At 42.0% G+C, this 24,341-nt stretch overlaps 1 protein-coding gene and 1 long non-coding RNA gene across 11 annotated transcripts in view; one reads left to right on the plus strand and one right to left on the minus strand.

Moving 5' to 3' along the window:
* FRAS1 (Fraser extracellular matrix complex subunit 1) overlaps positions 1–24,341 on the minus strand; it is a 419,338-nt gene that overhangs the window by 207,849 nt on the left and 187,148 nt on the right. For all 5 annotated transcript variants that reach the window (XR_011437076.1, XM_023637884.2, XM_023637883.2 and 2 more), the window contains exons 11-15: positions 23,184–23,219; positions 21,181–21,328; positions 19,570–19,713; positions 18,090–18,224; positions 3,674–3,817 (exon numbers count right to left, since the gene is read on the minus strand). Coding sequence is in view for 4 of the 5 variants with exons in the window: in XM_023637884.2 (XP_023493652.2) it covers positions 3,674–3,817; positions 18,090–18,224; positions 19,570–19,713; positions 21,181–21,328; positions 23,184–23,219 (607 nt within the window). In the remaining variant the exon portion in view is untranslated. The remainder of the gene's footprint in view (positions 1–3,673; positions 3,818–18,089; positions 18,225–19,569; positions 19,714–21,180; positions 21,329–23,183; positions 23,220–24,341) is intronic.
* LOC106783009 (uncharacterized) overlaps positions 1–24,341 on the plus strand; it is a 38,855-nt gene that overhangs the window by 7,327 nt on the left and 7,187 nt on the right. For 2 of the 6 annotated variants that reach the window (XR_011437077.1, XR_011437079.1), the window contains exons 4-6: positions 17,700–17,848; positions 17,964–18,239; positions 21,546–21,678. This is a non-coding gene — a long non-coding RNA (uncharacterized lncRNA). Of the gene's footprint in view, positions 1–17,699; positions 17,849–17,963; positions 18,240–19,185; positions 21,365–21,545; positions 21,679–24,341 lie in introns of those variants that run through there. The other 4 variants (XR_011437080.1, XR_011437078.1, XR_011437081.1 and 1 more) reach the window with 3 other exon arrangements.

Genomic DNA, 24,341 nt, shown 5'->3' on the forward strand with positions numbered 1-24,341 from the left:
GAAGATATTCTCAAACTCATTAATAATAAGAAAGATGTAAATTAGAATGAAATGTCCCTGTATACCTATTGGCCAGAAAAAAATCCGAAGCTTGCTAACACCAAATGCTGGTAAGGATGTGGAAAACAGAGAAACCTCATGCATGGGAGTGCAGATGCTGGTGAGCTGGTGGGCACTGCTTAGTCAAATAAAGAATAGGCAGAGTGAAGAAACCAACAATTCTGCTCCTGGGTTATCCATCCCAGGAACCTCCCACACAGGTTCACAAAGTGACACGTTCGAGGCTGTTCACTGGCGCTCTCTAGAGATGGTGTGAGGATGGAGGATGTCACCGGGAGAGTGGATGGGTAAGCTGTGGGGATGCAGACCAGAAAGTCCTATGCAACAGCAAGAAGCAAAGGGAGATAATGCAGCAACACAGGTGAATCTTAAAAACATATTGTTGAGTGAAAAAAGAAGAGAACAGCATGAACTCTATAACATGATATCATTTCAGAAAATCATATATACATATATACACACTCAAAATGACAATACCCAGTTTATATCAGCCCATAAAAACAAAAAGATAAAAATTAAAGTAGTTGCCAAGGTGAGGAAGGGAAAGGCGTATAAAAGGAAGGAATGAGAGAGAGAAGAAAGGAGAGAGGGGACAGGGGGAAGGAAGAGAGAGAACAGCTAACAGAAGTCTCTGCACTTGCTTTGATGTATTATGTTAGCCAGAGTCAGAAAAGCCCTTCATAATAGTACACGGACTTAAACAACTACAGAATGAGGAAGTTTTGTCCTTTGAATGTCCCCACCCATAATACCTAATATTTGTAAAACTCAAAGCATGTACCACAGACAAACCTGGTGCTATAAATTTTCCAGCCAGGGCCGACCACCGTTCGTAACAGGTTATGCTGGATTTTTCTGAGCACTTGACTTTGAGATTTCTATGGATATGAGCTGCTTGGTTATAAATTATTAAACAAACACCAGCTGGTCTTTATCTTGAACAGCACTAATATGAATTGGAAATAAGTCAGCTATCAGCATCAGACGTCTTAATTAACATTCCGATACCAATCAGTGACTTGGTTCACTGTTGTTTTAGAAAATATTTATATGAACATTTCTGAAGGCATGTGATAGAAACTTAGAGAACTCTAACAATTTTATGAAAGTGTAAACTCTAGTCTTGTCTATCAAAAGGCCCGGTGGTCAATGCCAGTGGCATCGCAAAGTCTTGCATCATGCTACGCATGTGATAGGCATTCGGTAATTACTTGTCGATCAGTTGATTGGTTGGTCATCGGAGCAATGGTCCATCTTCCCATCTGGAAGTTTTCTTTCTGCTTCTTTGTTTCCAAATGTACACAACAGCATTTCAGATGTATACTCGCTCCCTAAGCCACCAATTCAGTAGTCTTCTTTTTTAATTATTCCAGTCCACAAGGAGCTCTGGCTTTCTTCACTCAACCTATGAGGCCAAGTAGATTCCTACCCCTCACCACCTCAAGGCCCACACTAACCATCCCTCCTTTTAAATACATGCTTTCCCAGCAAAAGTTGCTTTCTCAATCTGGATAGTACTTTGTTGGTAGCAGGTCAGTGTCACGACTCCTCATCAGTAACAGTAGCCGGCCTCCTTGGGGACTTATAGGGTAAATGCCTTGAGGCCTTTGCATTAACGCAAATTTGACATCTGCTGACCTTTAGAGAATACATCTGGCTTAAGTGAGCAGGAAAGTGATGCTAGCAGAAAAAGACGAAAATGCTCAGGCTAATGGCAGCCTGGCCTTTCTTTCCTTGTTCTCTTCTGAATCCATGTAAAAGCCACCTGTGACTCATCCATATCAAGTGAGATTTTTCACAGCAGCGATGCTGATGGAGTTCTGCACAGCTTTAAGTAAGCAGCTGCCAAGGCTATCTCCCTTTCCCAAGATGAGTGGATGTGTCAAGTCCCAAAGATCGTCTAATTTTTGCTGTTGCCCTGCTAGGTAAACAAAATGAGGACAATAACCCAAGGAAGTTTTACGGCCTGCACATTTTTATTGATTTAATGGACTTAGGTATTAAAAAAAAAGTCATCACGGCCTTTCTATAGGTATGACCATCATAGTAAACTCAGTTCAAACCTCTCATTCACTGTCAAGGCCTGGCAATGTCCATAAGGGCAGCTGGCTGATCTAAAGACTGACTGGACGCCAAGGAGGAAGGGCGAGAAGAGGATCGACAGAGGGGATAACGAGAAGAAGAGAGGGAAAAATAGGCAGAGGTGAACAAGGAGGGCATCACATTACAGCAAGCAGCAGAGCAGGTAAAAGGCAGTTAACACCTAAAACCAGAGGACATAGGCTTGAATCCCAACTCTGCCCCTTACTAGCTAGGTGACCTTAAGCAAGTTTCTTAACCTCTCTGTTTCTTCATCTGGAAAATGAGGATGATAATAATAACTACATCATGAAACCGTTGTGAAGATTAAACACCAAGCACTTACATAGCACTTCCTCTGTGCCTGGCACTGTGCTAAACGCCTTGCATAGATTAACTCAATCCCCAGGACAGCCTTCTAAATTCAGTACGTGTTAGTTTCCCTTTGCTGCTGTAACAAACTGCCACAAACCCAGTGACTTACAACACAAATTTATTATCTTATAGCTTTAAAGGTCAGAAGTCCTGAAACAAAGGCATCATCAGGACCACATTCCTTCTAGAAGCTCTAGGGGAGATCTGTGTCCTTGTCTCTTTCCGGGGTCTAGAGACTGCCTGCATGCTCATGGCCCCTTCCTGGCATCGCTCTGACCATCTCTCTGACCTCTGTTTCTGTCTCAGGTCTCCTTTTCTGACTCCAACTCTCCTACTCACATCAACACTCCTGTGATTATAGTGGCCCACCCAGATAATCCAGAATAATCTCCTCATCGCAAGATCCTTCACTTCATCATACCTACAAACTCCCTTTTGCCATCTGAGGCAGCAGATTCCCAGATTCGGGCAATCAGGACACAGATATCTTTGAGACGCCATTATTCTGTCTACCATGGGTACTATTGCTTTCCTCATTTTACCAATGACAAACTGATACGCAGAGAGATTAAGCAACTTGCCCAAGGTCATGCTTTCCCCTCTATACCTCCCGGCCTCTCAAAGGGTGAATGTTTATAAAGCACTTGGAAGAGCGCCTGGCACAGGAAGCACTAGCTGGGTTAACTCCTACTGTTATGCAGTGGCTGTTAAAGGTAGAATAGACAACAACCACTTGAGCTTTAAGTCAGCGGCACCAGCACCAAAGGTCGGTCGGCCCTCGGCTGGCCTCAGAGTGTCTTTGTCTCCGTGAATGTTTGGAAGGCAGTCTGGTGTTGACGAAGAGTTAGGGATTTGGAGAAAGGAAGCCCCACTCCTGTCCTTACAGCTGTGGGTCTGGAGCAAGCAGTCTGAGCCTCGCTGTCTTCATTCACAGGATGAGACTAGAATGAGCACCCCTGTCAGGGGGCGGGGTTTTTAAAGGGGATCCCACCAGTGAAAAAAAAACATGTTTCATAAACTACTAAAACTCTGTTGATGTTAGCAGCCATTCGCGTTTTTTTTGAGCAAAAGAAATGTTGGTTAGGGTGCTATGTTTTGAATAAAACAAGGGATGCTGGAAGAGGAAAAGCTCTTTGGCAAGCGAAGCCCCCACACTTACCGCTGCAGGTCCCCTGCTTGTTGTAAAACCCATCACCACAGCTGCTCTTGCAGCCACCCTCTCTCAGCACTTGGAAGGGGTCTCTGCAGGCCAAGCAGTGCTTCTCCGTGGGACCCCAACAGGCCGCACAGGACTCGTGGCAGGCTGCAGGCAAACAGCAAAATCATCAACAACCTCCAGCAGAAAGGACTGGATGCAATTTTCCCTTCAAAGGTTTTACAATTTACAAGGAGGATGTTGGCTCCTTCATTCCTAAACCACTGTGCACATATGTACATCACAAGAGGAAAAAAAAAACACAACCCCACCAAAAAAAACTATTTCTGTTGGCCAGAAGTACAACTTCAATAAACTGTTGCTAAGAGAATTGGAACCGGAAATCAAGGGCTTTGAGTAATGAGAATCACAGGGAAGGGAATCAAATTTTCTGGACAAAGACAGTCCATCTAATGAAATCAGATGGCCCTCTATCACTGTGCCACCTCGCCTTTTGTAACCACACAAAAAAGTGCCAACAAGATAACCGCTCCCACCTCCAGCACTATCAACATCAGCCAGGGCAAGATGTCACGTTCTCTAGTCCTTGGTCAGACCTTGAAGCATCTGGTACTGCTTGATTGCTATTGCTCTTCCCCTCCCTTTCCATCTCTCTCTTTCTCTCACCATCCTCGTCCTCTGTCCTATCTCACAACTCTTTTAGTCTCCCTCAGTCTCTGGTTTCCCTCAGTAGCATGAGCTCTAAACATGTATTTTGAGGACTCACGGAGCCTTTCTGTTACACCTTCCGTTTCTAACTATACATCTTCCTTTAAGATCTGAAAATTTCCTCTTCTTCCAGCATTTGATTTTTTATTACTATTAATGCTTGCTCTTCACCTTAGTATGTCTGTAAAGAGGCCTATTCTGAATGATTGAATATATTCAGATTTGGTTAACTCTCTGTATGGCTAACTGCATCTATGCCTCTGTTAATGCATGCTAATTTTCAAAAAGTTTGCTTTAAAATGGAGCCCAACCTATTTTGCAGAGGTATTCATTCTGACCAAAATTGGGAGGGAGAATGACTTTGCTGACTGCAAGTGATTTGTGAAACATACATAGCAATTTAATTAGGTACCCCTTTGGAATCAGAAGAAAGGATGCCTGCCTTGCAAATCTCAAGATCCAATCCTCTCCTCTCAGGTCTAAACTGCAAGTGAAAGTCTTAATGTCAAACAGATTTTCGTACCAACAAATTTAGAGATAGTTATGAATTGTGTTAAGTGCTAGGAAGGACTCTTCAATAAAGAATAACAGTGGCGGGGGTGGAAGGGACCAACTTTAGATAGATCTAAAGGATGAGAGGTGGCCAGCCATGGGGAGAGCCAGAGAACAGCACGAATAAAGTTCTCGAGAAGGGAGGAGTCAGGGGTTCAGGAACTGAAGGCTGCTCCTATGGCTGGAGCTGTGAACACAGTGGGGCACAGAGGGCCACAGCAGAGCACAGTGGGGCACAGAGAGGCACAGCAGAGCACAGCGGCCTGATTCATGGCTAGAGGGGTCGGCAGGGGCCCAATCAAACTTGACTTTGGAGACCATGGAAAGAAATTAGGATTTTATCCTAATTGCAGTGTGAAGTCATAAATGGGCTTAAGCAGGATACATGCAAGCCCCGATTTCGACTTTTAAAAGCTCTCTCTGGTGGCTTACAGACTTTCATGCAGGAGTCTGCTGTTCTGGTGTGGCGACCAGTGTGCAGTCTGCTGCTTTGGTCCAGGTAAAAGATGACGATGGCAGGTGGAGAGCAGAGATGGAGGAAAGTTTACTCATTTATTATCTGGTTCCCTCACTAGACCACAAGCTTCAGGGGGGCTGAGTCCATTTCTATTCTATTAACTCTGTGCTGAGCACACTGCTTGGTGCTCTACAAACTTCACTTATAGTTAACTCCTTATTTATATTTTATAAATGTTACATGAGAATATTGTTTGTATTAGGATAAGCCATTGACACTACATTATAACTAAAGATGTGGATGCAAAGTTTCCAGTAACAAATTCTACCCCAAACACACACAAAATCACTTATTCAACTCTCCTTCAATTGCTGACCGTAGTCATCATCCGAAGTGTCTACCCTTGTTCATGCCTCTGCCTTACTGGTTCAGAGTTGATTCAAAGCTGTTATCTGAACAAACGAACAAAAACCCAATCTCATTTATAAGAAGGTATGCAAGCCTAATCTATCAACGTTCCAGAGAAGCACCTACTGCATGCAAGATGCTGTGCTAGCCTGTGGGGCCTGGCTAGCTGGTCGTGGGCGAGCACGCTCCCTGAGGCCTGCTGAAGGAAACATCTAAACCACCCAACACTTGAGTGCACTGGCGACATCGTGCAAACTGCACTGTGGAGTAAGTGTCAGAGTGCATGGTGAGTGAGGCTAAAAGGACACCAGGGGCCAGATCACGAATGTCAGGCAGGCCAGGGTAAGGACCTTGGACTTCATCCCATACAAGTTTTAATCACAACAGTGGAATTGATCAGTTTGGCTTTTTAGAGAGTTTACTCTGCAGTGGGGAGAGGAGAGGGTAATTAAGTCATCTTTAAGGAATGAAATCATTTTTGTCCAGGGGGTGTAGAGGAGATGAGAAAGTGAAGCACAACCCCCTCGGTTCTCTACGGAGACTGGCTGATGGCAGTGCAGACACTCAGCCACACTGGCTGTCAAAAAAGTAAAAACACTTCCCACGTGGTTGGTAAATGGCTGTTGTCCCGGCCCCTCCCTGATACTCCAGCTTCATCCCAGGGAACCCTGGCAGACACCATACTCCAGCAACCAAAAGCTTTGGCACAGGAGAGGGTCTCAGGTCCCCCCTCCTTCTGACCGATCTGATGTGTGCCATACTGCTAGTTAAATATTTTTAATATTACACCTAGTGTTGCCAATCAGAAGAAGGGCCCAAGGATGAGCAGGATAGAGGCTACAGACTTAGGAATGGCCCTCAGGCCCATTGCAAACTGAGCCCTACCTTAGATTTCAGCCCTGCCTTCTGCTACCCTCCTCACGCATGGCAAGCCTACGGAGGAAGGTGCCCTAAGCACGCCATGTGCCTGTCCGTGGGTTCTGGATGCCCCACACAGGATTCACCCAGTCAGCAATGCCTCTGGCTCCTTCCACAACCCCTGTAATCTTGTTTATATTTGAGAGGCCTCCTAAGTTGTCACCACAACAGTGAAGCTTTGCTGAACTTGTCCATACAAAGTCCGTTTCTCCTTCCTCCATGTTCCTGCAGCATTCTGAACATGCCTCTCTGCTGCTGTTTATCCTACTGCACCAATTCCTCAGTTACAGACCAATCCCCTTCAATGGCATGTAACATCCTCCAAAACAGGGGCCATGATTTAGTCATCTTAAACCCCCACTGTCCAGACTGATGCCTAGGACAAAGTCAGTACTCACTAAATATATGTTAAATGAATGCATAGCAGATTTTTTAATTGGTTGTGAGGGATTCATCCTATCAGTTACCTTCAACATGGAAACAAATAAGCAGGAGGTCATAGTCTGAAGATATGATAACTTAAGATAGATAAACTTGAGGCTGTAAAATTTACCTCATAAACGCTGTAGGCCAGATCTGCTTATGATGACGAACACTTACGCTGCACCTGTATAGAGTACCAAATGTGATGCTGGGCCTTCTCTTCTTTCCATAGCGAACAAAAGGAATGTTCTATGGCCAGCCAGGATGGCAGAAGGGATTTTTATTTCATCATAGGACTATGCTGAGCTGTCATTTCTTCCCTTCTTTTTTGAGCTGTCATTTCTTATAATGACATACTCCCACTGTGTTTTGCAACTGATTTCTAATTTCTAGGACTGAACATATGCTACTGCAGATAATCTCTTTTTGCAGGCTTATTTTACAGGTGGTTTTTATTACATTCAGGTTATTATAAAAAAGAAGAGGTCACTCCCTGACTTTTCACCATAATTTCTCTTAGTGATACGTTTCAGATAACCCAGGGTTTGAATTGTATATTGTGAAAATTGTGGCAATAGATTAAAAAAGAGGTGGAATGAGAGAAAGCCATCTTCCTATCTCACATGCAGTAGATAATTTACTTAGGAAAGCCCCTGACTTTTCTGGAGCATAACGAGACATGTGTTGGCTTGCTGAGCAATTCATTTCAAAATGAAAAGGAACGAATTACTTTTCTTTTGGCAACTCTATACTGAAACTCTAAAAATAAGAAACTTCTTTTCATACTTGATAATTTTGAAATAGAAGATTGTTGTAAAAATTTTTTAACCTGTGCTTCTCTAAGAATAAGATGCAGCCCTTTTTCCAGGGATGTGTTAAAAGCATTTCCGATGGGCCACTTCTTATTTTCCAGGAAGTCTTCCCAGACCCAGGCAGTGGATATGGACACCCGTGGGCACAGCCTACGGTTCAAACTACCCCTCAGAAAGGAGAAGGGGCCTTGCTTCCTCACCTTTTCCATGGGCTTTTGGAATAAGTGTCCTTGCCATTACCAAGAATTAGCACACTTGATCAGCAGATCCTTTTAGATTCCTCAGTGTGGCTACTGTTCAGATTTCTAAACTGTCAAGAAGTTTCAGCTTGAAACTACACAGAAACAGCCCAAACTCCTGCATGAGCAGGTATGTCACACACAAGTCAAAGTCCTTCTCTCTGTTCCTTGTCCATTTTGTAGCAGCTGCTAGCTTTCATTCTCATCTCACAGATGACTGGGAAGTATGTGCCAGGTTTTAAAGTATTAGCAGGAGACAGTGGGTAGATTGCCAATAAGAAGATCTGGCTGGATGAAAAATTTTTCTGTCTTAAACTCACCTTCACTGTTCCCTGCTTTCTTAATCTCTAAAGTGGGAATAACAATATTTGTTGTACCTAACTCACAGGGATATGGTGAGATGACATACTGGAGAAAGCAGAAAATGCTGTACGTGATTGTGAGCGGCACACCCTGGGAGATCTGGCAAATCTTGTTTTGACTGGCATCAAAAGCAACTATAAAGGGAGCAAATTAAAGTGCAACACGAGACAGAAGAGGAAGGGATGGAAAAGACGATGGGAAAAGTGGGCTCACTTAGAAAGGGAGTGAAGGCAAGTAATAGAGCCCTCAGGGGTTATTCCAGCAGCAGCCTCATACTCTAAAGCTCTTTCCTTGCAATCTCTACAAAACATCAGTGAAAGGCCTTTGGAAAGTGAATGAAAATACCTCGGTAAAGCCCGTGGAGAAGCCCAGATGCTGGGCAGCCTACTCTCCCTTCTCCTCATCACAGTCCCACTTAAGGCCCAGGCTACTTGCCTAAGAAGCACAAATGCCAGACAAATTTAAAAGGAGAAGCTCATCTGAGTAATCATCATTTAAATCCTTTTACTCCAATCTTCTTCTGTTCCCTACCAGGCTGGGTCTCTGCCCCTAAGCTGCTTTCCTGTGCCGACAGAAGCCATACACCTTGAAATAGGACTGTCTGGTCTCCACATGTTCTGGAAACCCGTATGTACTTAAGGGAGCTCAGAACAGAAAAAATACAAACATGAAAATTTTTCAGCCTCGTGAATAGCCGGAGATATGCAAATTAAACAGAAAAGTAGCATCTAAATGCAATGGATTAGCTGCACACATAGCAACATGTATGCATCTTAGAAACAGTGTTTTGTGAGGGAAAAAAGAGGAAAAGAATCATTCATCGATTATAACAAATGTACCACTCTGGTGGAGATGTTGATGATGGGGGAGCCTAGGCATATGTAGGGCTAAGGGGAATCTGGGAAATCTCTGTGCTTTCCTTTTAATTTTGCTGTGAACCTAAAACTGCCCTAAAAATAAAAGTCTTTAGAATAAAAGGGGAAAAGAATGAAATATCCACCTAGTAATATTTATGAGTATTTAAAATACATGCATACAAAACAGTAAGAGCACACAACAGAAAAATACACATTAAATGGCATTGGAATAGTTACTTAAGTGGGGAGCTGGGGAGAAGGGAAGTGGGAGCAAATTATGGGAACAAAAGGAATAGACAGGCAGACAGACAGACAGACATATAGACAAGCAAGAGAACAGCCTGGCCTAAGCCAGTGACAAAAATGGGTCATGAACTGGTAAGTATGGTTAACTCAACTGTCAACATATAAATCCCAAAAATAAGTAAAAGAAAAAAATTAAACAAGATTCCACTTTACATCAATCAAATTGACAAACTTAAGAGGAATCGTAATATCTAGTGTTGACAAGGGTGATGGGAGGCAGGCCGTCTCGTACATTTCTAGTAGGAATGCAAATTATAACTTTTTAAAAAGAGAGTGGTATATTAACATGTGTCAAAAGCTTAAAAAAGTACATATATACACTTGGACCCAATAATGACATGTCTAAGAATGTACCCTAAACAAATATACTTATCAGAATTTCTATTAAAAATGTTTACATCATCGTTATTTATAATAACGTAAAAATTAGGAAGAAATGTCAAACAGCAAAGGATTGGCTAAATGAATTCTTGCATAGCCACAGATGGAAACTTATACAACAGATTTTAAAAGATGTTGTAAAATGATAATAAATAACATGGGGAAAGCAGACAATAAAACTATACAGAAAGCGTGATTGTACTTTTGAAAAGCAAATGCATGTATGTATGTCTGTGTACACAACACACACACACACACATTCATAAATCAGGAAGACATTTCACCAAAATACTAACAGTAGCAATTGGAGAGAGCTTGCATCAGGGATATTCACTAACTTTTTATTGTGTCTTGAATTTTACTATCAAATTATTTTGTGGAATAAACATGAATTCATTTGGTACTTAGGGGAAAAAATTACTAATGGAGGGGAAAAAAAAAAAGCCCGTAGTGCTTTTCCCTAAGGCCCATGCTGGGTAAATAGCTAGTTAATCTATTAACCACATTTATGACACAGCTGAATGATTTACCCGTCTTGGGTAACATATTTGAATTTTTAGCAGGGTTTTCTGTAGATACAGCGCCTGAATGAAAGGAATAACTTCCCAGACGACGGAGGCTTTGGCAGGTCCACATCGAGAGAGATTTACAAGCAGACTTTCCATTGGTATGCAAGTCAGAGGATAAAGTCAGGCATTCAGCTCACCAGGAATGTTCTTCAAGTTATCCTTTCTATCTCCTGCTTCTCTGCCTATACTTCTAAATCTACAACACAAGTGCACCCTAAGGGTTATCAAATGCAGTGACCATCTAGGCCTAGTTGGATGAGCCCAGTGGAACTTTCAGATTCCATTCAGCCACTGTGACCACTGGCAACCCACAGCTGCTAGGACTCCCCGGGTTTTTCCTTAGCCTCTGTTAATTAAATGGCTATTGATTTCTCCGGTGATACCTTGAGTCTGCTTGTCTACAGAAACTGAGGAGCCAAAGGAGCGACCAGCAACCAAAACAAGCTTTTGATGAGGAGAGTTCTCAGACTTCCTGGCTGCACTAGTATAGCTGCTCTGATCTTGACAGCGATATCATGCAGGTGCCATGCGCTCCGTGGGCAGCACAAATAGGGAAGGGAGGGCAAAACAAGGAGAGTGTTGGGGTGGGGAATGGGGAAGAGGGAGAAAGAACATGTGCCACACAGTCTAGCTAAAATAACTGAGAACCCTAGGAACTGGGCAGAAAGCCAAAAGACTTGTCACTAGTTTGTAATCCATAGCTGAAATATTTGAGGGTTCAGATTTGTCAGGAAGAATGGGATCTGTCTGGAAGATAAACTCCCTTGCATTTGTGGCGGGCTTTCTCTGCTGGTATGTGATACTTCTGTTCTGTCATTTGTCTTTTGGCACACACAGCAAGGGTCTATAAGCAGCACAGACAAATGCCAAACCCAGCCAGTCTCCTGCTACAGTAAAGGTCCCAGGCAAAATACCACCAGCTGCTTTTTCCTTCTTCTCTCCATTTATCCTTTACATCACCGTCCAAAGAGGGAGGGGACTTGGAATGGCACTGTCACCGGCTTCACTGGGTCTAGATTACTCAAGAAATGTACATTCTAGGAGAGCAATCCTGTGGTCCTCCCTTCTGAAAGGCTTAAAACACTCCACAGATAGTAAGTTCCAACGATAGTTTCTTTCAAGAGTCACCTTCCAGCACTGATAAGGCATCCAACTTTCTAAAAGAGGAAGAAAATGAAGAGAAGAGAAAGAGGAGTGGGAAAAACAGAGATTCTGTAATTTTCCCGAGGCCACCAGGAATCGCTGACAGGGAGTAAATAATAGAAGGTAAATGCAATACAGGTCACTTGTAAGCCAAAGTCCAGCACGCCTGTACATTCCTCCATGCAATGGTTTATCACACTTTCTCAATCAAAAATTATTCAGAGGGCCTTAGATGTGCTTAGCATTTTGGGGAATGTATAAGACCTGTCCCTGCCTCAATAATCAGTCACTTCCTATAATATACCTTTAAAAACTGTCTTTATAGCACTGATAGTAATGCATTCATACAGCGGTAACTAACGGAAATGATCTTGTCTATTTATTTACTGACACTCTTCTCCCATTGAGAAAGGAAGTTCCTTAATCACAGGGCAGCGTTCTGTCGGTTCACTGCTGTACCCAGTGCCTGGCACATGTAAGAGGCTGGACAAATATTCATTGCACGAACAGCATGTAGGAGACAGCAATATTACCTAAAGCAATAAGTCCTCTTTACATGACACTCAGCAATTAAGTGAGAGACCATAATTATGTAGAACACAAGAGAAGGTTGGAACAATGCACAGCATTTAAAGAGCAAAATGAGTGAAGACAGTGGTAGGATGTGCTGGGCCCTCAAACTGAGTGTGGGATCTGGCTATGAAACTGGAACCGACTCCAATTCTGGAAGATGTTGGAGAGGCAGTGGAGGGTACCAGTGTCACAATGTCTATCCCAACAGAAGAAGGAGGGCTCCTGTCTTCCTGAGGGTTTCAGAACAGCAGTTTCATAAATGCCTTTGCCAAGGGGTCAGCCGCAGGCACAGCCAGGCTAGGCTAAGCCACATGCTGGAACATAATACCAAGGCCCCTGAAGTCTTCACTGCTGTGGACCTGGCTCCAAGGCGTCCGCACTTCCTTTCCACAAACGGTTGGGCTGCTCCAGTCAAACAAAATTCCTACAAATAATTAACTCTGGAAGTTCCTCTGTTCAAACTACAGCTTTTAAATCTCAGCTAGGTCAGCATCCCATTTGTAAATTTTACAGGGTTTCTTACCCTAAGTTTCTCCTCTAAATATACCGTGATATTGGCTAAGAAATAAATGATTCCAGATTCTCATCATTTAATCTGAGCATTTAAAGAAAATAAAAGGATTTTAACTTGTGAGGAATACAGTAAAGCATATTTACTTCTCCATAACATATAAAATAGATTTTATTTTAAATCAGATACAAATAGCACAAAACTGTTTGTTTCTTAATGCAAGGTATTTGATTTTGATTCCCATAAATTGAAAAATAAAGGAATGAATTTGATAATGACAATAGCTGCCTTTTCTTGTCCACATACTATGAGCCAGACATAATATATTTACATTTTTCAAATACCTTTTCTAACCTTCATAATAATGGTTTGATGTAGATCATACTATGCCCATTTTACAGTTGAAGAAACTGAGGTTCAAAGTGGTTAAATGACCTGCCCAAAGCCATGCAGGAGTAAGTGGCAGGGTTGAGATTCCAAATGATCCTACCTCACACAAACCTGTAAAACATTCAATTGCTTGATTCTTTAAGTTTCAAAATCTAAGACCACAGCAATCAGATGTAGAATAAACTGCATAGGTTTTTGTGCTTGTATTTTTTATTTTTTTGCATTTCTGTAAGTAGCAGCTAACCCTGCCTTGATTGAGAAAGGAAAGCAAAGATGGAGTCTTACTTATCTTCATATCCTCAGGACCTCGAGCAGTGGTTAAAAGAGAATGTATGGGGGGCTGGCCCCGGGGCCGAGCGGTTAAGTTCGCGCGCTCCGCTGCAGGCGGCCCAGTGTTTCGTTGGCTCGAATCCTGGGCGCGGACATGACACTGCTCATCAAACCACGCTGAGGCAGCGTCCCACATGCCACAACTAGAAGGACCCACAACAAAGAATATACAACTATGTACCGGGGGGCTTTGGGGAGAAAAAGGAAAAAATAAAATCTTTAAAAAAAAAAAAAAAAAAAGAGAATGTATGGAGGAGTGGGAGAAAGGGAACAGGGAAGGACAATGGCAAGCAGAAATCCAGGTCTCCTAATATATATGGAGGGCTTACTAGGTGCCAGGCATCATGCTAAATGACATATGTGAATTGTTCATCTAACCCTCACAACAATGCCACATGTCAGATATTACAGTCCCTGTTTTACCTATAGGCAACGGAAGCATGGAGTTGAAGAATACGCTGTTTGGATGGCAGAGCCAAGCCTGGACTCCAGGCGGTTTGGCTCCTGAGCCTACAGTCTTAAGCACTGTGTCACACTTCCTTCTATCTCTGGGTTTGCATCTGCCATGGGGTACACAGGGCTCCATCCTGAGGCCTTTGTGAATACTGGAAGTTTTAAGTAGACAAGCCAAACATTGATACACATATAAAAATGGGCTAAATCCTACTCTTTCTCTTCTCAAAGTCTATAGTCTTATGAGGTACTTGTTTTTGTTTTTTTGTTTTGTTTTGTTTTGTTTTTTTTCCTTTTTCTCCCCAAAGCCCCCCGGTACATAGTTGTATATTCTTCGTTGTGGGTCCTTCTAGTTGTGGCATGTGGGACGCTGCCTCAGCGTGGCTTGACGAGCAGTGCCATGTCCGCGCCCAGGATTCGAACCAACGAAACACTGGGCTGCCTGCAGCGGAGCGCGCGAACTTAACCACTCGGCCACGGGGCCAGCCCCATGAGGTACTTGTTTTAAACGGATCTTGCATCGTGTGTGTTAGTTTGATTGTTTTAACTTTTCTTCTTATGGGCTCTTGTATCTAGGGTTTGTATGTACTGTTCAGTGGTACCACCAGAGTAGAACAGAGGTTGACTGAAAAGAGGGGTAAGACAGGCAAGAAGAATGTTCTCAGGACACGGCAAGCTCAGTCTGGATCCAGATTTAGATTTAATACCAGGATTTCTAAGAGGCAATGGAACCACCACTCTGGTAGAGAGAATACAGTAAGTCCAGGACAAGTGGTACCCAAGAGCCATGCAGGAAGGGTGGAAGGTCATGTGGTGTGGTGAGGAGTGGGGCAAGGAGCATCCACACCTGAGTCAAGCCTGACCACCAGCCTTGGAGTGATTAAGAGGCTGTTAATTCCTGGAAAGGGGTCACAACAGGACAAGGTGTCAGGAGCCAAAGTAGAAGGCCAGTCCTAGGACCTGATGTCCATGGGGTCAAGAGGAGTAGGACAGGGTGGGAAATACGGATGCTGGACCAGACCCAGCTGGTGGCAAGGGAAGCCTAGGGGTTAAGGCAGAAGCCTGAGTGTCAGGCCTCGAAGGTAAGTTTTGGGCACTAAGATGGTAATTACTCCTTGACCCCACCTGCTGTGGGAAAGAGGCGACTTACATATTACCTGTCTCCATTTTATAATGGTATAAAAACTGGATAGTACCAAGCCTTACGTGAAAGTGATCAAACTCCAAAGTTGGGAAGGCAGAGGAAATGAAGCAGTGGCTGGTGTGGGGTACATAATGTGGTCTATATTTACAACATCAGTCAGTTTAATCAAGCAAAAGAATACAACAATAATATTAACGGATGCACACATGAGTACATTTTTGTATGCATATGTGTATATGTGTGTGTATACCACAAAACTCAAGGAAAAAGGGAAAGTGATGAGGGCCCCTAAGGAAGCGATTCTCTGGCAAGATGCAGAGTCTTCATTCACCCTTCTCTGGTTTACCTGCTCCTACTCTTTTGTTGAAGAGCCATGTGCTTATGTGCTACTTGGCTCTGCCCCATATTTTTCACTCTGCCCTAGGTTCAACACAGTGAGCATGAATATTAATCAGGCAATTTCTGGTAACTAGTTTCCTCAGCACAGTGTTCATTTTCTTTTGGTTTTGATGGGTCAATAAAGCAGCGAATTATGCCAGTTGTAACATAAATGACCGTGTCAAAAGGAATCAACCCAGAAAAACCTGTTGTTACCGTAAAATGGTAGGCTTCTTTTTGAAAAGTTTAGTAAGCACTAGTTGAGTGACCGACTTTCAAGGTCAATGGTGAAAAGTCACCAAAAATGGTACAAACACCAATATTGCAAAAAATTCCAAAAATGAGAAAGCTTATTTGGAAAGATTATTTGGGCAGTCTCAGTGTCAAGACAGTGTATGGAAACTGATCACAAGTTTAGCTTTACTTTTTAAGATCACTCTCTCTCTCTCCTCTCTTTTCTCTCTCGCTCTTGCTCTCTTCTTTCTTCTCATTTTATGCATAAAAATGCAACCAGGCTGAACTAAAGCAAATTGGTTTAATCCCCTGGAGGGAGCATGAACAAATTTTGCCAGCAACTTTCTACTAGAGGCATTTGTGTACGTGTACGTGGACGGAATGTGGAAGCAGTCAGCTACGTAAACCAGCAATCAAATGAAACATTACCCATTTCAAAGTGCCCTAAAACAGCATTAACATCACCAATTAAAACACTGGGCATGAGAGAAAGGAAAATGGCCCCCAAAAAAGAAAGAAAAGAAAAATATCAATACGTATGGCAGAAGGTGGAAGTGGTATGGAGGGAAGAATAAAATCTAGGGGGAATTAATCCTCTTTTAAAGGCAAATCTGTCACAGGAGCTAGCAGGAGGTCCCTTTGATGGGATAGAAGAAAGGAGAAAGAATGCATTAAATAATTTCATCAAATTGAAATTTCAGCAGTTTACCTAAATTGCCAACCATTAGACATATATAAAGACATTTGTATGTGCCCACTTTGAGCCTATTCTAAAACTAACAGGTAAACAGAACATCATAAGTAATAAACATTAAGGGTTCTTTTCTCTTTTATGGCTGAGAGTTCTATTGAAACACTGGTCCTTCAAGGATCACCAAGGGGTAGTACATTCCCTCATTCATCAAACACTTGTTCAATAAAAGCTGAACACTACGTACAGCCCTTGATGTTGGGGACATAGAGACACAGAAGACATTTGTACAGACCTCAAAGAGCCCCCAAGCCAGACTCAGAAGCTAGTGTGCCTTCCATATTTGATAATGTGACTAGCTATAGGACAGGCCCTGATACCCTCAATCCTGCATGACATAAACAGTTCTAATCTTTCCTTTTGAGATGGTTTCCACAATACCATGGACTCCACTTCTCAGCACAACCTGGAATGGAGGGGGCCAGCAGCCTCCTCTACACAGGACCTTCACACGGCCTCAGAGCTCATTTAGCCCGCAACCCTGATGAATACCATGTACTTGTCCTCTTCTACTATTTTCCCGAAAATCTAACCAAGGACATGAAAGAGAAGAGCATATCAGCTGACCCTGAGACTGTCCCACCTTCCGATTCTCATCACATCTCTGCCCTTTTCTGCTCAGCTGCAGAGCGTAGCTACCACAGTTCCCTGGTATGTGGTGTGACATCCAAGACCCTCCCTCTGTCCATCTGCCTTTTCAGGTTTATCTGCCACCGCACACCATGCCTCAGGTTCTGAGCACATCTGATTGTCTGTCTCCTCCTGAAGACAACCTTAAGACTCTGCCCCTTATCTTTGCTTTCACCATTACCTCCTTCTTCCATTTCTGCATTTAAAAAAATTCATCATACATTTACTTTTTTACTTATACTCATAATTACAATCACTATTGAAAAAGTGGTCAAGTATAAACACCAAATTAAATTACGACCACTCCCACCTCCAGAGACTATTGTGATATTAAGAATTGCAACTAGATCTTAAATAAAAATAAAAGTACGCAGATAAAGCTACTAAAGTATATAGCTATTAAAGTAAGAGTAAATTTAAAGGTCAACTTTGGTTTTATTTGTCCATTTCATTATTATGATGTCATTTTCCTTGTTTCTGTTTCTCCCTGTCTCTTCAGGTGGAAATAAAGTTTAAAAAATATATAGATATATTTTCCCCTTCATTTTCATTCAAGCCCTGTGTATCTACACTATGAAGGAATCTAACTTACAAGAGAACGACAATCTTGAACCAAGTGTGAATTAAATACTGTTCCAGTGCTCCCAGGTGTGTGCAAAAGGACTTACGGAAATCACATCACATATGCACATCAGAAAAGCACTAAAACCATTATAAAAACGTTGTGTATCATCACTCTCATCCACTGTTCTCATCCCACCAGGAGTCTTGTTCAGAGTTTCTTCTCTTATTTGAAAAATTGCTCACAACTCCTGGTGGCCGCAGATCGCCCGGAGGTGAGGGTGGCTTTCTGAGTGGCCCACCTGGCTATGGCCCAGCCAGTGATTACCTGCACAGGAGTGGCGATCTTGGTAGAAGCCGTCCCCACAGGTGGACACACACTGCCCATGCTGCATCAGCAGGGGAGGCTGGCAGGATGAGCACTCCAGCCCACTGGTACACGTGGAGCACTGAGGCTGGCAGGCTGGCTCCAGAGAAGGTAGGGAGAAAGAAAGATAAAGGGAAGCTCTGATTAGCTCAAAGACATCACCCCAGTGCTGATTCCTACACAGCCCAATTCTGAGGCTCTGGAGACACAGAGGACAAGGAAGGCAAGAAAATAACTTAAGCAGCCTTCATTTATACAGCACATATTTCATGCCAGGCACTGTATGAAGTGCTTTACATATATGAATGCATTTAAACCTCACAACAACGCTATGAGGTAGATATTATTAATCCCAATTTTACGGTTGAGAAACAAGTTCACAGAGGTTAAGTAACTTGCCCAAGGTCACAGGAAGTTGGCATTTGAAGCCAGGCAGTTTGGCTCAGGGGTCTGTGTTCTTTTCGTCTTATCCAAAGCCCCCAGTATCTGTCCCACTCAACCATTTTACAAGAATATCCCTTGCCTCTTTTCCTCCACCATCTATACAGAGATATAAGTAACTTTCAAAAAGGCTGAAGATGATGAATCAGGAGAGAAAGGGAGAAGTGAATAATTACAAAAATGATAAAAGCAGTTAACCTTTATTGAGCCCTTTATTGAGTGACTATATCCTAGACACTATTCTAGGCACTTTACATGCATTGACACACTTAATCCTCCTAAGAACCCTCTGAGGAAGGCATCAGTGTTACCCTACTTTACAGGTAAGAATACTGAGGCACAGAGAGGTTAAATACTCACAGCCAGGGGAGGAAGCCTCACACTCTTAAATTAACCCCACGAGTCAGAGATACAGGAAAATACCTGGAATTTGAGGCCAGTATGATTTGGCCTCAACCAAGTCAAATTCTCCCAGGTAAGAGCTCCTTCTCAGATATATAAAAATTCTGAAATGTACATGAAGCCACTCAGGGTCCTGCGGTAACCCTCAAAGATAAGCTCTGTTACCAATTATCTGTGTGATGTTGAGGAAGCCTGTTAATTCTCTGGTCCACAGGTTCCTAAGTTGCAAACTGAGAAAGTTCTAGTAAGTGATCTCGGAAGTCCATGTCAATTCTAAAGTTCTACCTTTGATTAACTGAGTGTTTTAATAAATGACACCACACATCCTGATGATATCACTAACCTTGAGTGTCTTCAAAAGTGAAAAATCCAGCCATGACAACCCAGCAAGTGTCTGACCTCCCCATCATCTATCTCCCAGTAAGCATCAAAACACCTGTAAAATGTTAGAAGAAAGAGACCTACCAATAAAGAGGCCAAGTAACCTACGGAGGATGTTACTACCTTCTAACGGTTTTTGGAAGTTGTGCATTTCCTGCATTCATGACCCCCTCCTTGACAACAGTGAGCCTCAGTCCATGTCTGCCTGGAGCCATACCTAAACAGAGAGCACCAGCCTGGTAAAATCCCAGACCACAGCTGTGCACACACCGTCCATTCCGCAGCATCTTTGTGGGGTCGCGGCAGAGGTCACAGTGGTCTGGAGATTGAGAGCAGGTCAAGCAGTCTGGGTGGCAATGAACTACAATCAAGGGCAAAGAAGAAGAGAACTCAGTAAAGACCATATGATTTCCCTTACAACTTTCTGAAAAAGAATTTATGGGGTATTTGGAACGGCATAGAATATGAAGAACAGAAAACTCTGGAACTTTGGTATGAAAAAGGCCCAAAATAGCGAAAATGATTTCAATGCAAGATTTCAAAGATCCTCTCCTTGTCTGAAATATTATTGCTGTCTCCGGTAGCCCTGAATTGAAGACATTACAAACATTACTGAACAGCCCTATTATTGCTTCTACCTACTGGAATGCCTCTAGAAACAGGAAGGACTACCTCCACAATATATCATTCAAACAGATTCAATCATTTATGACTTCTTAGATATTCTTCCTAAGCTTTGATGTGCTTAAAAAGTTAGGACAGAAAACCTACAATTTTTTTTAAATAGTTATTACTTTCTAAAAAATATATTTTTTTCTTATTTTTCTGCAAAATTTTTCCAAAATGTCCTCCAAAATTTCAAATCTTATGCCCAGTATTTGGGATTATCCCTGAATTTAGCAGTAATTGACAGCAAAGCACTTCTTTCAGGTTTTGAAGTTGTCAAGGACCTGATTTTCAAGATATAGTAGTACATTATAATATGCTAAATCTCTCTTTTGGAAAGCCCAGGGGGTCACTTTGGTGAAGGTACCATAATTAAACCACGAAGTTGCTTTGCTTTTCCCCTGATAAACTCTTCACAGAAAAACTGTGAATAGCCGAAGTAAGTTGAGTGCAACAAGAGCAACTGCCAATACAAAAAATTGCGACCCACAGATGAAAACAATTAATTATGAAATATGAATGGAAGAAAATGCCCCTTCTCCAAGAGAGACTAAGCCCAAGGCAAATTACTGTTCAGCCAGAGCAACTCCAGTGCTTGCCAACAATTACTATCTGGAACTAATTCAACCCCAGGTGATTTGAAAGCAGAGTTGCAGAGCAAGTAGATAAAATTTTCTTTTGGAAGAAATTAATGAGTCTTTAAACTTCAAAAACCCATTTGAGAACTCCAAAAGGAACTATCTGCTTAACAGCTCACCTTAAAAAAATGGACATCCATAACAAACTTTCAGCAACTGTTCTTACATCTCCAACAATGGAACAGTCCTAATGCACCTATTTGCCTTTACAAGTGTTTGAACATTATGTTATTTGATTTTCACAATAATTTTGCAAAGTAGATAAGGCACATTTTACCAACAAGAAAATTAAGATTTAGAGAGGGTCAATGACTTTTGCAAGGTCACATACTCATAATCAGTTGTGTTTGGCAAATACATGGACAGAGATTAATTAGCATCATTTATTAGAAAAATTAGGAAGAAACAAACAAACCTGGGGATGGGGAGAACTAAAGAAAAAGAAGCAAGGCAGGAAAAAGAGGATCTCTGAATTTTTCGGCAATAAAAATATCTCAGCAGAAATAAATCGGACATGGACCCACCTGAGGTGCAATCTGGACAGCACCGTCCCTTCACCACCTGGGCTAGTGTGGCCACTGGACACGGCGGACAAGAGGGCTCATAGCAAGTGACCTGAGCCCTCCGGCACTCACACACATTGCAAGGGCCATCGGCCCACTTCTCCCCTTCCTACATGAAACAATAAAGAATGATGTTGTCACCAGAGTGAGAGATTCAGAGGACAGTTTGCTGGTAGAGAGCTTATAATTTCCATAAGGGGTAAAGTGAAGGTTCCTGGTCAGTACCGTGTCAAACCTAACTGAAATAGGACACTAGTAGAAGAGTCTAAAATTTAAAGGGATAGTATTTCTCCTTCTTTGTTTATAATTGGTTTATTTTCATGTAGAACCCAAGCAGAAAGATAAACTGTGACAGCAGTCTGGGGCTTCCAGAATAAGCAAGAAGCATACAACTCATTTCTCAACCTATCCCACCAAAAGAACACCAAAGGAGATTACTATGTACCTAGTGATTAGCAGGTATATTAAATATAATCTTTATAATCACAATGGGAAGCTGGTTAAAGCCCTGAACTTCCTTATGGTTACTCCAGTGAGAGTAACAGTAGACTCATTGTGTTCTTAAAATGACAGCCTTCCATGCCTGTTTTTAGTGGGCTGTAGATGTGCCGTGGGCTTTCTCACACTAAAACATTCTTCTCAGCCAAGCAAATTATGGTAATAAACATGAGTAGTGTGACAGAGAATCCAAGATGAATTATGAAGAGCAATTCCTTTTTGCTCCTATCCCACTTGCCCTGGACACAGGAAACAGAGGTTCCTCTTACCAGAATGCTTAGGGTGACAAAGGAGGCAAAACAGGAGAGAATAGAAGAGCATATTTTAAAATAAATATTTGATAAGTACTTATTAAGCCAACTGATGTCGAGCATTCCAAACAATTAATGTGACTGTAGTTAGCAAGAAGGAATGACAATGTTAGAAAAATAAGGAATGATATCTTGAGAAGGCTTTTCTTCCATTTCAAGGCAGACTAGATTCCTGGTCCCCTTATTCAGTAACCTCCAAATTTTAGAAGCTTGCTTGTGTGAACAAACATTCTTGCACTGTTCCTTAAAAAGAAACCATACAAGGGGCCAGCCCCAGAGCCTAGTGGTTAAGTTCGGAGCTCTCCGCTTCAGCAGCCTGGGTTTGGTTCCCAGGCATGGACTTACACCACTTAATGGCAGCCATGCTGTGGAAGCGACCCACATACAGAATAGAGGAAGATTGACATAGATGTTAGCTCAGGGCAAATCTTCCTCAGAAAAAAAACAAAATAAAAGAAAGAAAGAAAGAAACCATCCAATACTGTCCTGCAAACAACCGAGAGAGAACAAATACTCAGTATTGCTTTAGCAAACTAACTCCTCAAACCCAAAAGCTCTCTCTTCACTGTTGTGCAGGACATGAAATTGCAGTGATGGTTAAACTGAGAAAAAATCAGGAGGATAAAATCATCACAAGGAAGGGAAAGGATCTATGCAGGAGCTGGCAGTTGGAGAAGTATTAATTATCAATTGTGGAAAAAAATAAGCTAAAGAAAGGAGCAAAAGTTCAATGATCAGGGGCCGGCTCGGTGGTGTAGTGGTTAAGTCTGCATGCTCTGCTTCAGCAGCCCAGGGTTCACAGGCTCGGATCCCAGGCATGGACCTACATACTGCTCATCACGCCATGCTGTGGCAGCATCCCATATACAAAATAGAGGAAAACTGGCAGAGATGTTAGCTCAGCAACAATCTTCCTCAAGCAAAAAGAAGAAGATTAGCAATGTATGTTAGCTCAGGGCCAATCTTCCTCACACACACACAAAAAAAGTTCAACGGATCGAAGTCTTAGTTAGCATTAAGATTCTTAATCCCAGAGCACAGTGCCATCAAACATTAAAAACCTACGGCAGTAAGGCTCCCCAGGACAGTTTGTGAAGATCATTGCTTAAAACAATTTTATAAACCTATATGTATAAGTTAACAGCTAATACTTACTGGAATATGCTTAACTTCACTCGCATTTGAGGACATCTAGGAACAAAGAGAAATGTATTTATTATGCCACTAAAAACACCACTAGGCTGATCTATTTATTTTTTCATTAAGAGTGATCCATTTTCCCCAAGTAACATGCAACTTCCATCATTTGCTATGAGTAAAAAGAAAATCTATCTATAATAAAGAAAAGCATACCAATATGAGATGAGGACAACATGCCTAGGACATATTTTTGAATTCTTATTCTCACTTTGTCCTTGGCTTCGATTCCTCTCAATATGAAGGACTCCACAGTCAAGTGACTCAAGCTTGTAAGGGCAAATTCTTGAATTGTGTACAGTACGAGGGCATTATGGGGATTTGTGTTTACTTAAAACAACTTGCTTTTCTTTAATTCTACTGGGCTTAATTTACCTCCAAAAATGGATACAAAAATTGATAATATGATTGAGAAAATAGAAATTCGACATATATAGGGAGCCTTTAATAGCTTAAATTTTTAAGAAAGAAAGATGACGAAACTATGACCTACCATTATGAAACCAACAGTTTTTAGGTTTTTTTTTTTTATGTGCCAGGTACTGTTTTAAGCACTTTACAGGTATTATCTCAATAGTCCCGTGAGGTAAGCACTATTGTCATCCCTACTTTACAGCTGAAGATTAAGTAACTTGCCCAAGGTTTCAGTTAGTTGTGACAAAGTAGATATTCGAACCTAGAACCTGCACTGTTAACCCTACACAATACTGCCTCCCCAGCATACACAGGGTGTCAGATGCAATTTTTATAAATCACAAAGAAAAAGCGTGTAGAAACCAGTTCACAAATCAAAGTACTTAGTCTCACTTCTTATTATCCTATTCTGATTAGTCAATGAAGCAGTTGTCTCCGATCAACTGGCATATTTTTAAGAACACAATGAACTTCTCAACATTCCAAAACCCCATGTGGAAAATATGGGCTACACAAATAGGGCAAATTTGTAGAGATTAAGATAAATACTTTTTCCTTTGGGTATATAACAAAAAAGTAAAGACATAGGGAGAAATGAACCTTAGCAAATGAAGTGTCACCCCACAACCAATTCATCAAAATCCTTTCAGTTCTACCTGCAAAATAAATCTAGAGCCTCATCACTTTTCACCACTCCCTCCC

This window comes from Equus caballus, chromosome 3 (assembly GCF_041296265.1).
Source record: "Equus caballus isolate H_3958 breed thoroughbred chromosome 3, TB-T2T, whole genome shotgun sequence".
In the NCBI taxonomy this organism is placed as follows: Eukaryota; Metazoa; Chordata; class Mammalia; order Perissodactyla; family Equidae; genus Equus; species Equus caballus.